Source organism: Dendropsophus ebraccatus, chromosome 11 (genome assembly GCF_027789765.1).
Source record: "Dendropsophus ebraccatus isolate aDenEbr1 chromosome 11, aDenEbr1.pat, whole genome shotgun sequence".
NCBI classification, from domain to species: domain Eukaryota; kingdom Metazoa; phylum Chordata; class Amphibia; order Anura; family Hylidae; genus Dendropsophus; species Dendropsophus ebraccatus.
In genome coordinates, this window is record NC_091464.1 from 95,503,156 (window position 1) to 95,517,944 (window position 14,789).

Here is a 14,789-nt window from a genome sequence, read left to right on the forward strand (position 1 = left end):
CTGATGTCACACACCTATATGAGGGTCTGTATGTATAGAAGCTGTGGCCCCCCCGCTATGATGTCACACACCTATATGAGGGTCTGTATGTATAGAAGCTGTGGCCCCCCCGCTCTGATGTCACACACCTATATGAGGGTCTGTATGTATAGAAGCTGTGGCCCCCCCCCCGCTCTGATGTCACACACCTATGAGGGTCTGTATGTATAGAAGCCATGCCCCCCCCCGCTATGATGTCACACACACCTATATGAGGGTCTGTATGTATAGGAGCCGTGCCCCCCCCCCCCCCCCCCCCCCCCGCCCTGATGTCACACACCTATATGAGGGTCTGTATGTATAGGAGCCATGGTCCCCCGCTCTGATGTCACACACCTATATGAGGGTCTGTATGTATAGGAGCCATGGTCCCCCACTCTGATGTCACACACCTATATGAGGGTCTGTATGTATAGGAGCCGTGGCCCCCCCCCCGCTCTGATGTCACACACCTATATGAGGGTCTGTGTGTATAGGAGCCATGGTCCCCCGCTCTGATGTCACACACCTATATGAGGGTCTGTATGTATAGGAGCCATGGTCCCCCGCTCTGATGTCACACACCTATATGAGGGTCTGTATCTATAGGAGCCATGGTCCCCCGCTCTGATGTCACACACCTATATGAGGGTCTGTATCTATAGGAGCCATGGTCCCCCGCTCTGATGTCATACACCTATACGAGGGTCTGTATGTATAGGAGCCATGGTCCCCCGCTCTGATGTCACACACCTATATGAGGGTCTGTATGTATAGGAGCCATGGTCCCCCGCTCTGATGTCACACACCTATATGAGGGTCTGTATGTATAGGAGCCGTGGCCCCCCCCCCCGCTCTGATGTCACACACCTATATAAGGGTCTGTGTGTATAGGAGCCATGGTCCCCCGCTCTGATGTCACACACCTATATGAGGGTCTGTATGTATAGGAGCCATGGTCCCCCGCTCTGATGTCACACACCTATATGAGGGTCTGTATCTATAGGAGCCATGGTCCCCCGCTCTGATGTCACACACCTATATGAGGGTCTGTATCTATAGGAGCCATGGTCCCCCGCTCTGATGTCATACACCTATACGAGGGTCTGTATGTATAGGAGCCATGGTCCCCCGCTCTGATGTCACACACCTATATGAGGGTCTGTATGTATAGGAGCCATGGTCCCCCGCTCTGATGTCACACACCTATATGAGGGTCTGTATGTATAGGAGCCATGGTCCCCCGCTCTGATGTCATACACCTATATGAGGGTCTGTATCTATAGGAGCCATGGTCCCCCGCTCTGATGTCACACACCTATATGAGGGTCTGTATGTATAGGAGCCATGGTCCCCCGCTCTGATGTCACACACCTATATGAGGGTCTGTATGTATAGGAGCCATGGTCCCCCGCTCTGATGTCACACACCTATATGAGGGTCTGTATGTATAGGAGCCATGGTCCCCCGCTCTGATGTCATACACCTATATGAGGGTCTGTATGTATAGGAGCCATGGTCCCCCGCTCTGATGTCATACACCTATATGAGGGTCTGTATGTATAGGAGCCATGGTCCCCCGCTCTGATGTCATACACCTATATGAGGGTCTGTATGTATAGGAGCCATGGTCCCCCGCTCTGATGTCACACACCTATATGAGGGTCTGTATGTATAGGAGCCATGGTCCCCCGCTCTGATGTCACACACCTATATGAGGGTCTGTATCTATAGGAGCCATGGTCCCCCGCTCTGATGTCACACACCTATATGAGGGTCTGTATGTATAGGAGCCATGGTCCCCCGCTCTGATGTCACACACCTATATGGAGGGTCTGTATGTATAGACGCTGTGGCGACATCTTTCCTTCCAATCGATATTCCTAACACTAAAGAGCAGTAAATGACACATAGTGCTGGAGAATGACGGTGCGGCAGCGGCTCTCAGAGATGTTCCCGAGCGCAGCCAGCGTGCCCCGGCGCTCCCAGCAGTCGTCTCATGAGCGGCCGGGGAGTAAAGAGCCATGTCTGATCTCTTTACAAGCTCCATTTTGGCTTCTTATGAACCATTCGAGACCAGAAAATTGTTGTAAAGGTTTCCAGGCCGATACATTCTGCTAATGTTCATCATGTAGAGAGAAACCTGTCGGCTCAGAGCTCATACACAGCAGGACTGCACGGGGGGGATACACAGGCCTGGAGCCCAGCCCAAACCTCATCAAGAGCCCACTGTGAGGAGGGTCCCCAGGAGGAATGGGGAGTGGGTGCAGGGAGGGGAGGGGCCCCGGAGGAATGGGGAGTGGGTGCAGGGGAGGGGGGGGGGGTCCTCAGGAGGAATGGGGAGTGGGTGCAGGGAGGGGAGGGGCCCCGGAGGAATGGGGAGTGGGTGCAGGAGGGGAGGGGCCCCGGAGGAATGGGGAGTGGGTGCAGGGGAGGGGGGGGGTCCTCAGGAGGAATGGGGAGTGGGTGCAGGGAGGGGATGGGCCCCGGAGGAATGGGGAGTGGGTGCAGGGGAGGGGGGGGGTCCTCAGGAGGAATGGGGAGTGGGTGCAGGGGAGGAGGGGGGGTCCTCAGGAGGAATGGGGAGTGGGTGCAGGGTGGGGGGGGGGGGCCTCAGGAGGAATGGGGAGTGGGTGCAGGGTGTGGGGGGGGGGCCTCAGGAGGAATGGGGAGTGGGTGCAGGGTGTGGGGGGGTCCTCAGGAGGAATGGGGAGTGGGTGCAGGGGAGGGGAGGGGCCCCGGAGGAATGGGGAGTGGGTGCAGGGAGAGGAGGGGTCCTCAGGTGGAATGGGGAGTGGGTGCAGGGGAGGGGTCCTCAGGTGGAATGGGGAGTGGGTGCAGGGGAGGGGGGGTCCTCAGGAGGAATGGGGAGTGGGTGCAGGGGAGGGGGGGGTCCTCAGGAGGAATGGGGAGTGGGTGCAGGGTGTGGGGGGGTCCTCAGGAGGAATGGGGAGTGGGTGCAGGGGAGGGGGGGGGTCCTCAGGAGGAATGGGGAGTGGGTGCAGGGGAGGGGGGGGGTCCTCAGGAGGAATGGGGAGTGGGTGCAGGGTGTGGGGGGGTCCTCAGGAGGAATGGGGAGTGGGTGCAGGGGAGGGGGGGTCCTCAGGTGGAATGGGGAGTGGGTGCAGGGGAGCGGGGGGGTCCTCAGGAGGAATGGGGAGTGGGTGCAGGGGAGGGGAGGGGCCCCGGAGGAATGGGGAGTGGGTGCAGGGAGAGGAGGGGTCCTCAGGTGGAATGGGGAGTGGGTGCAGGGGAGGGGGGGTCCTCAGGAGGAATGGGGAGTGGGTGCAGGGGAGGGGGGGTCCTCAGGAGGAATGGAGAGTGGGTGCAGGGGGGAGGGGGGGGTCCCCAGGAGGAATGGGGAGTGGGTGCAGGGTGTGGGGGGGGGTCCTCAGGAGGAATGGGGAGTGGGTGCAGGGGAGGGGGGGTCCTCAGGAGGAATGGAGAGTGGGTGCAGGGTGTGGGGGGGGGTCCTCAGGAGGAATGGGGAGTGGGTGCAGGGGAGGGGGGGTCCTCAGGAGGAATGGGGAGTGGGTGCAGGGGGGGGGGGGGCCTCAGGAGGAATGGGGAGTGGGTGCAGGGGAGGGGGGGTCCTCAGGAGGAATGGAGAGTGGGTGCAGGGGAGGGGGGGTCCTCAGGAGGAATGGGGAGTGGGTGCAGGGTGTGGGGGGGGTCCTCAGGAGGAATGGGGAGTGGGTGCAGGGGAGGGGGGGTCCTCAGGAGGAATGGGGAGTGGGTGCAGGGTGTGGGGGGGGTCCTCAGGAGGAATGGAGAGTGGGTGCAGGGGAGGGGGGGTCCTCAGGAGGAATGGGGAGTGGGTGCAGGGTGTGGGGGGGGTCCTCAGGAGGAATGGGGAGTGGGTGCAGGGGAGGGGGGGTCCTCAGGAGGAATGGGGAGTGGGTGCAGGGTGTGGGGGGGTCCTCAGGAGGAATGGAGAGTGGGTGCAGGGGAGGGGGGGTCCTCAGGAGGAATGGGGAGTGGGTGCAGGGTGGGGGGGGGGGTCCTCAGGAGGAATGGAGAGTGGGTGCAGGGGAGGGGGGGTCCTCAGGAGGAATGGAGAGTGGGTGCAGGGGAGGGGGGGTCCTCAGGAGGAATGGGGAGTGGGTGCAGGGTGGGGATGAGGCTGCTGGGAGTGATGGGCGGGGGTCCCGGGAGTGATGGGCGGGGGTCCCGGGAGTGATGGGCGGGGGGGGGGATGAGGCTGCCCGGGCTCGGAGCACATGGGCCGCGGATATACACGGGGGGGGGCGGGGAGAAGCGGCTGTAATTACTAAACATGAGGGCGCCGCCATTACACTAATGTCCTCCGCCCCTCCCCCGCACACGGACATGTTTATTCAAATCAGGCCGCGCCACAGAGCCCCGCCCCTCATTAACCCCCCGAGCGCCACAGAGACCCGCCCCTCATTAACCCCCCGAGCGCCGCAGCCCCCAACGTCATTAACCCTCGGCCTGCCGCTGACATTACTGCTGCAGCAATCCCTGCCCACTAACCTGCTGCAACCCGGACAGCTGCCGCCACCCTGCCCATTACTGCCCCCTGCTGCCGCCACCCTGCCCATTACTGCCCCCTGCCAGACCCTCTCCCCACTGCTGCAGAGCCTGCTCCGCCATCATTAACCCTCTTCTCGCTGCTGCAGCTCCTGCATTATTAACCCTCTCATCGCTGCTGCAGCTCCTGCATTATTAACCCTCTAGCCACTGCTGCAGCACCTACCCCGGTATTATTAACCCTCTGCCCGCTGCTGCAGCTCTGCCATTATTAACCCTCTCCTTTCTGCAGCTCTGCCATTATTAACCCTCTAGCCACTGCTGCAGCTCTAAAACTACAATTTTCATCTAAGTATGCTGGGAGTTGTAGTTTTGCAACAGTTGGAGAGACACTGACTGGGGAAGACTGTTACAGAAACTTTAAATAATAAAAATAATAATAATAATAATAGCAGAGCGATAACCTGCTGGTCCCCCTGTTATTGGCCTATATTGTACAGCTGACGGCGTATAGATGGGACAGCGTATATTGTACAGCTGACGGCGTATAGATGGGACAGTGTATATTGTACAGCTGACGGCGTAGAGATGGGACAGCGTATATTGTACAGCTGACGGCGTATAGATGGGACAGTGTATATTGTACAGCTGACGGCGTATAGATGGGACAGTGTATATTGTACAGCTGACGGCGTAGAGATGGGACAGCGTATATTGTACAGCTGACGGCGTAGAGATGGGACAGCCTATATTGTACAGCTGACGGCGTAGAGATGGGACAGCGTATATTGTACAGCTGACGGCGTAGAGATGGGACAGCGTATATTGTACAGCTGACGGCGTAGAGATGGGACAGCGTATATTGTACAGCTGACGGCGTAGAGATGGGACAGCGTATATTGTACAGCTGACGGCGTAGAGATGGGACAGCGTATATTGTACAGCTGACGGCGTAGAGATGGGACAGCGTATATTGTACAGCTGACGGCGTAGAGATGGGACAGCGTATATTGTACAGCTGACGGCGTATAGATGGGACAGCGTATATTGTACAGCTGACGGCGTATAGATGGGACAGCGTATATTGTACAGCTGACGGCGTATAGATGGGACAGCGTATATTGTACAGCTGACGGCGTAGAGATGGGACAGTGTATATTGTACAGCTGACCGCGTATAGATGGGATCTTATAGGTACGGGTGACAGTATGGAGGAGAGTACACACAGCCTGAAGCTGTCGCCGGCTGCCTGTCTGGCATCCCCCCGCCATCCCGGCAGGCACAGCGGGGGCCTCATTATAATTACTGGTTGTCACATTTCACCCAACAAAAGCAAAAAAAGCCAAGCTATTATTTTGCTAATAAAAAGTGTAAGCAGAGTTCTAAGGTCACCGCGACTGACCGCCATGTCATCCGTCCTGGTTACAGGCAGACGCCGCCACTTACATTATTATTAGACGCAGGCACACGACAGCCACGGCCCAGCACTATCCGGGGATTCAGGAGACTCTGTGCCCATTATAAAGCCTGCAGCACATCACTCCACCACACCGAGCAAGAGGACGGGCCGTGCGTCTATTATAAAGCCTGCAGCACATCGCTCCACCACATCGAGCAATAGACCAGGCTGTGCGCCTATTATAAAGTCTGCAGCACATCACTCCACCACACAAAGCAAGCGACCGGGCCGTATGCTTACTATAAAGTCTGCAGCACATCCCTCCATCACACCTGCCGGCCATTAATAACTTTTTGGTTGGTTTCTGAATACTGGCGGATCCGTTCTCCCACTGTAGACCACAATCTGGTGACTCAAGATGGCGGAGTTCCTGAGGAGAGATAGGAGTGCCGTTCTCCAATCTTTATAATGAGTGTTATAGTCATAGACAAAAGGAAAGCAGTAATAAATGCTGAATGATTACTACAGGCTGCCATTGGCACACAGCTTTCTACAGACCCTGAATGGCATACGGCACTCCTCCTCCTTCCATTCAGAACCAGGAGGCTCAGTATGAACCTTGTAAATGATTCTCTTTCAAAAGCTAATGTTGGGTGGATACAACACTGTCCGTCAGTCTCTTCGTACGTTCGCATTTCCTTCATGAACCAGGAGGCTCAGGCTGAACAATGTGATCGGTTCCTTGCAGATGTAGGAGTATGTCTGATATACTGAATATTTGAGGGAGTAGGAAGATGGCACTCGGTTGATCGGAGGTGCATGAGGTGGAGAGATCCAGTAGTATATATAGAAGAAACCCGGCACTCAGCAGATGAATATTCCACTGAATATATAAGCTTCTATTCATCTGGTGAGTGCAGAGTTCCTTCTATACATACTACTGATATACAGTATGTATCATATATGGCACTGTACAATGCAATATGGATTATAACCTCTGATCATGTGGGATACGTGACGTGCACCAGACCAGCAACCCATGCACCCGCTGCAGAAACAGCTTCACTCGAATGCATGGATTTATATTTCTGCAACAAATCTGCTCATGTGAACACAATCCTACAATTCCACACTACATCATAGGAAAAAAAAGCAACAGTGCTGAATGCATCCAGGCCGAGTGGACGGCACGTCCTGATCTATAATCCCACTCTCCAGCCGCCCGCCTTTGAGGGACAGAGAGGTATGAAAGGAGCAGCTCTGACCACCTCTCTCTCTCTGTCAGTCCGTAGAGCGGGCCCCGGCCTCCATATCAGCAGACACCACACGTACTAGCGACCCTGCAGGCCGGCAAACGACAGGGGCAGGAGAAAAAAAAAAAAAAAAAAAAAACTACAAAAGCATTAAACATACAAGACGGTCATAGAAAGGAGGATAAACAGAACAATGTATCAGAGAACAACGTATGGAAATCCGGCACACTATAATATATATATATATATATATATATATATATATATATATATATATATATATATATAAATCCCATGGACAAGGTGATATAGGCAGACGCCAGTGTAATACAACAGAACTGGTGTAGTGTGTCCTCTGACCCCGGGGGGCTGATCCCCTCTACAATACAGATTTATTACAATGAGAACGGGCCGGATCCTTGGGCCTGGAAATGATGGGATTTGTCTCTTTTCTCTTTAACAGGTTCCTACATGCCTACCCCCTCCCATGAATGTCATCCATGCGGCTAAAGCTTTGTTGTAATGTACTGGTTACTGGTGGAACTGGGAACGCCCCATACAGGAGGGAAAGTGGAGGGAGACGCTGACCCGGGCTCTGGGATACTTTAGGTAAAATAAATAAACAAATAAATAGTGCTGCATGTGTCACCTCCACCAGCCCGGCCATTAGCCTAAAGAGCCCTGATCACAGCCCACCGGGCAACCCGGCAACCCAGCACCTTATCTGGCATCGGGGGCCCTTTAAAAAGTATGCTAAACCTAGAGCACCGACATGAATATGTAAAAGAAGGACCAGGAGGAGGAAATCCAGGACTCACAGCATGTGGGGAAGAGACGGAGAGGGGACCGGTGGAGCTGTCAGAGGGGAGCACGCCACCAGCCAGACAGGGAAGAGATACAGGGGACCGACAGAGCTGTCAGAGGGGAGCACGCCACCAGCCAGACAGGGAAGAGATGGAGAGGGGACCGGCAGAGCTGTCAGAGGGGAGAACGCCAACAGCCAGACAGGGAAGAGATGGAGAGGGGACCGGCAGAGCTGTCAGAGGGGAGCACGCCACTAGCCAGACAGGGAAGAGATGGAGAGGGGACCGGCAGAGCTGTCAGAGGGGAGCACGCCACCAGCCAGACAGGGAAGAGATACAGGGGATCGGCAGAGCTGTCAGAGGGGAGCACGCCACCAGCCAGACAGGGAAGAGATGGAGAGGGGACCGGCAGAGCTGTCAGAGGGGAGCACGCCACCAGCCAGACAGGGAAGAGATACAGGGGATCGGCAGAGCTGTCAGAGGGGAGCACGCCACCAGCCAGACAGGGAAGAGATGGAGAGGGGACCGGCAGAGCTGTCAGAGGGGAGCACGCCACCAGCCAGACAGGGAAGAGATACAGGGGATCGGCAGAGCTGTCAGAGGGGAGCACGCCACCAGCCAGACAGGGAAGAGATACAGGGGACCGGCAGAGCTGACAGAGGGGAGCACGCCACCAGCCAGACAGGGAAGAGATACAGGGGACCAGCGGAGCTGTCAGAGGGGAGAACGCCAACAGAGGAGAGAAATCAGGGTTAAGATATATCGATCTTTCCTGGTCAGTCCCATCATATCCAAAGAACATAAAAGCAAGTCATGTGATGCCAGGAAGAATGAAACATATAAATATATACAATGTTTACAAAACAGAGCGGAACAGATTGTAGCAACACAAACAAAACTAACTGTATACATATAATAACAAAACATTACAATATTCTAAATCTCTAAATATATAATTTACCAAAACATTATTTATATATATATATATATAAATAATATATATATATATATATATATATATATATATATATATATATATATATATATATATATATATATAAAGATTATAAAATCCAATATATAAAAAAATGTAAAAACCTAAGGATAAAACATAACCTAAAAAAAGCTAAACATTATACAAAAAAAAAAAAAAAAAAAAACTACACAAAAATATAATATAAAATGTTAAATACAAAACTATAAATGTCTCCACCACAGCAGTACAGTGAGCGGTTGATGTGCGGTTATTGATGCCAATATACTGCAGTCACCCCCATATGTTATGGATACACCCGCACCTATGATACTCTATTATCCTGCACCAGAGCAAAGGGTAAAAACACAGACGGTTATCATTTGCCACCCAAACCCCTTCCCCCCCCCAATCACATTATACGGTAAAGAGCAGACACATCTGGCTGTGGCCCCACACGGTACAGGCAGGGGCCCCATATACATAAAGGTAACAGCACAGAATAAGACACAGGTAAAGCTGCCACCTAGCAGAAGCATGGAGGAGGCCGCCGGCAGCACCGCAGCACAGAGGAGGGATGGAAGATAACTACGGGGATAATAATGGGAGTGATAGTCCTGTATTATTAGTAATGAGGAGCCAAGGGAGGAAAAGGCTCAGGTAGCTATCATCTGTATAACCTAGGAGGGATGCAGACAGGGAGCCTTTGTGTACTGCACCACAGCACATGTCAGAGCTACAGACACAGGAGCCCCAACCAGAGCCTGTGTACTGCACCACAGCACATGTCAGAGCTACAGACACAGGAGCCCCAACCAGAGCCTGTGTACTGCACCACAGCACATGTCAGAGCTACAGACACAGGAGCCCCAACCAGAGCCTGTGTACTGCACCACAGCACATGTCAGAGCTACAGACACAGGAGGCCCAACCAGAGCCTGTGTACTGCACCACAGCACATGTCAGAGCTACAGACACAGGAGGCCCAACCAGAGCCTCTGTGTACTGCACCACAGCACATGTCAGAGCTACAGACACAGGAGGCCCAACCAGAGCCTGTGTACTGCACCACAGCACATGTCAGAGCTACAGACACAGGAGCCCCAACCAGAGCCTGTGTACTGCACCACAGCACATGTCAGAGCTACAGACACAGGAGCCCCAACCAGAGCCTGTGTACTGCACCACAGCACATGTCAGAGCTACAGACACAGGAGCCCCAACCAGAGCCTGTGTACTGCACCACAGCACATGTCAGAGCTACAGACACAGGAGGCCCAACCAGAGCCTGTGTACTGCACCACAGCACATGTCAGAGCTACAGACACAGGAGGCCCAACCAGAGCCTGTGTACTGCACCACAGCACATGTCAGAGCTACAGACACAGGAGGCCCAACCAGAGCCTGTGTACTGCACCACAGCACATGTCAGAGCTACAGACACAGGAGGCCCAACCAGAGCCTCTGTGTACTGCACCACAGCACATGTCAGAGCTACAGACACAGGAGGCCCAACCAGAGCCTGTGTACTGCACCACAGCACATGTCAGAGCTACAGACACAGGAGGCCCAACCAGAGCCTGTGTACTGCACCACAGCACATGTCAGAGCTACAGACACAGGAGGCCCAACCAGAGCCTGTGTACTGCACCACAGCACATGTCAGAGCTACAGACACAGGAGGCCCAACCAGAGCCTGTGTACTGCACCACAGCACATGTCAGAGCTACAGACACAGGAGGCCCAACCAGAGCCTGTGTACTGCACCACAGCACATGTCAGAGCTACAGACACAGGAGCCCCAACCAGAGCCTGTGTACTGCACCACAGCACATGTCAGAGCTACAGACACAGGAGGCCCAACCAGAGCCTGTGTACTGCACCACAGCACATGTCAGAGCTACAGACACAGGAGCCCCAACCAGAGCCTGTGTACTGCACCACAGCATATGTCAGCACTATATCACTGGTTGCCTCAATGGGGACAACAAGATCTGTGTACAGCGCTGTGGAACAGGTCAGCACTATAGGGATATAAGATACATGTTATTACCCAGGACAGGGGAGGGGCCAGCATGGCGGCTGTGTTAAGCCCCTACCACAGAGGCGGCAATACTGATTACTACAGGATTCTTATTGCAGAGGATCCGGGGTCTCATACGTCCGGGCCGAGAGGAATAAGGAGTCATGTGACGCTGGTGTATAATGGACCACATGATGGGAGTTATCCTGCTATAATAAAGGGTATAGAGAGTACAACTGCAGGGTATATACCCAACACATTATATCCCCCCCCTCCCATATACAGCTCAGTATGGCCCCCTGTTATAACACTATAATCACCTGTATACTGTTCAGTACACAGCTCAGTCAGTATATACCTTTTGTATACAGCTTAATCCAGACCACTCAGTATATACCTCTTGTATAAAGCTCAATATGCAGCCCCTGTATACAGATAAGTATACATATACTGTGCTATATCTGCACTGCGCACTCCGTCACCATGCCCCCTATATAGTGGTCAGTATATATTCCCCCCATATAGTGCTCTCTATATAGTGTTCAGTATATATCCCCCCCCATATAGTGCTCTCTATGCCCTGTATAGTGGTCAGTATATATCCCCCCATATAGTGCTCCCTGTATAGTGGTCAGTATATATCCCCCCCCCATATAGTGCTCTCTGTATAGTGGTCAGTATATATCCCCCCCCCCCCCCCATATAGTGCTCTCTGTATAGTGGTCAGTATATATCCCCCCCCCATATAGTGCTCTCTATGCCCTATATAGTGGTCAGTATATATCCCCCCCATATAGTGCTCTCTATGCCCTGTATAGTGGTCAGTATATATCCCCCATATAGTGCTCTCTATGCCCCCTGTATAATGGTCAATATACACCGCCCCCCATATAGTGCTCTCTATGCTCTGTATAGTGGTCAGTATATATCCCCCAATATAGTACTCTCTATGCCCCCTGTATAGTGGTGAGTATATATACACCCCCCATATAGTGCTCTCTATGCCCTGTATAGTGGTCAGTATATATCCCCCCCCTATATAGTACTCTCTATGCCCTGTATAGTGGTCAGTATATATCCCCCCATATAGTGCTCTGTATAATGGTCAGTATATATACCCCCCATATAGTGCTCTCTATGCTCTGTATAGTGGTCAGTATATATACCCCCCATATAGTGCTCTCTATGTCCCCTGTATAATAGTCAGTATATATCCCCCCCATATAATGCTCTCTATGTCCCCTGTATAATAGTCAGTATATATCCCCCCCATATAGTTCTCTCTATGCCCTGTATAGTGGTCAGTATATATACACACCCCCTATATAGGGCTCTCTATGCCCCCTGTATAGTGGTCAGTATATATACCCCCCATATAGTGCTCTCTATGCCCTGTATAGTGGTCAGTATATATATCCCCCATATAGTTCTCTCTGTATAGTGGTCAGTATATACCCCCCCATATAGTGCTCTCTATGCCCCCTGTATAGTGGTCAGTATATATACCCCCCATATAGTGCTCTCTATGCCCCCTGTATAGTGGTCAGTATATATACCCCCCATATAGTGCTCTCTATGCCCTGTATAGTGGTCAGTATATATATCCCCCATATAGTTCTCTCTGTATAGTGGTCAGTATATACCCCCCCCATATAGTGCTCTCTATGCCCTGTATAGTGGTCAGTATATATCCCCCCATATAGTGCTCTGTATAGTGGTCAGTATGTATACCCCCCATATAGTGCTCTCTATGCTCTGTATAGTGGTCAGTATATATCCCCCCCATATAGTGCTCTCTATGCCCTGTATAGTGGTCAGTATATATCCCCCCCATATAGTGCTCTGTATAGTGGTCAGTATATATACCCCCCATATAGTGCTCTCTATGCCCCCTGTATAGTGGTCAGTATATATCCCCCCCCCATATAGTGCTCTCTATGCCCTGTATAGTGGTCAGTATATATCCCCCCATATAGTGCTCTCTATGCCCTGTATAGTGGTCAGTATATATAGCCCCCCCCATATATTGCTCTCTATGCCCCCTGTATAGTGGTCAGTATATATACCCCCCATATAGTGCTCTCTATGCCCTGTATAGTGGTCAGTATATATACACCCCCTATATACTGCTCTCTATGCCCCCTGAATAGTGCTCAGTATATATCACCTCTATATACTGTTCACTACCCCCAGTGAGTAGCTTCTTACATACACTGCTCAGTATACATGATATATATAAATGAAACATCTCAGTATGTATGTTTAAGTATATATCCCGTATATACTGCTTAGTATATATATTCATTTACCCTGTAAACTGTTCAAAATATATATATATATATATATATATATATATATATATATATATATATATACTGTACACCAGTTACTACAAATCCCCCTGTATGTATATATATCAACCTGTATACCACATACTCGTGTGTGTGTGTGTGTGTGTATGTATATATATATATATATATATATATATATATATATATATATATATATATATATACACTCCCCTGTATGTATGTAAGTCCATGTATGTGTGTGTGTATATATATATATATATATATATATATATATATATATCCACCCCCCGTATATACATATATTCCCCAGTATGTATGTACGTCTGTATATATATATCCCCCTGTATGTACATCCATCCGAGTATATATACACACCTATATCTCGCTCTCTATATCCCCCCCGTATATAATATATATCCCCCTGTATGTACGTCCGTCCGTGAATATATACCTATATCTCTCTCTCTCTCTATACCCCCCCGTATATATATCCCCCTGTATGTCCGCATATATATATATATATATATATATATATATCCCCCTGTATGTCCGCATATATATATATATATATATATATATATCCCCCGTATGTACAACCATCTGTGTATATATACACATATATCTCTCTCTCTCCCCCCGTATGTATATATCTATCTCTCTCTCTATCTCCCTGTATGTATGTACGTCCGTGTATACACATCTATGTATGTCTCTCTATCCCCCCCAATATATACCCCCATGTATGTATGTATATCTATATGTATATGTACGTCTCTCTCCATCCCCCCGTTCCAGCCATCTCTCTCCCCCCCGGTACGGCGCTCTCCATCCCGGTGAGGTGACACCGCTGCCCCCGTCATTGTTCCCGGCTCCCCGGGGGCCCCTCTGGCCCCTCAGCCCCGGCCGCTCGGCTCCCGGTCCCCGCACAGCGGGCTCTAGGTGCGGGCTGCTATCCGCCTCCGCCGCCGCTGCAGCCTCCTGTGTCCCCGGGCTCCGGTGGATTTACCGTCCTTCCCCCCCCCACCCCTGACGTTAATTATAATAATCCGGAGTACTAATAAATTATGCTAAGTCGCAGTGTGTGTATGAATATGAATATGTAAAACGCGGTAATGATTACCTGCTGCCGCTGCCGCTGAACTCTCATCTTGACTCGCTGCTCCTCCGTCCGCCATTTTGAATATTTTAACCAAAATCGCCCGGCCGATAATCCCTCCCCCTCCCCCCGCACGCCCCCCCTCCTCGCTGCTGAGGAGACGCTTTTTTTCCTCCTGTTATCAATGTGCTTTATTGAAAACGGACAATTCAAACAGCCCCGACTCCGCCCACTCCCGTTGTCAGTCAGTCCGCTGCAGGTGCTCAGGGGTAGGCGGGGTTGTAGCGTTTGCGCGCATGCGCCCTAGAGCTCGCAGGTGGCTGCGGATGTAAACCTAGAGGGACTACAAGTCTCATCATATACTGAAGTAACTATAGAAGGACTACAAGTCTCATCATGCACTGAAGTAACTATAGAAGGA

At 51.7% G+C, this 14,789-nt stretch overlaps 1 protein-coding gene across 2 annotated transcripts in view; it reads right to left on the reverse strand.

Annotated features, from left to right (window-relative positions):
• The window catches only part of POU2F1 (POU class 2 homeobox 1), a 109,466-nt gene extending 94,992 nt beyond the window's left edge, over positions 1-14,474 (reverse strand). For both annotated transcript variants that reach the window (XM_069946184.1, XM_069946183.1), the window contains exon 1: positions 14,393-14,474. In XM_069946184.1, coding sequence (XP_069802285.1) covers positions 14,393-14,447 — 55 coding nt within the window. In that variant the 5' untranslated portion in view covers positions 14,448-14,474. The remainder of the gene's footprint in view (positions 1-14,392) is intronic.
• Between the last annotated feature and the right edge of the window lie 315 nt (positions 14,475-14,789).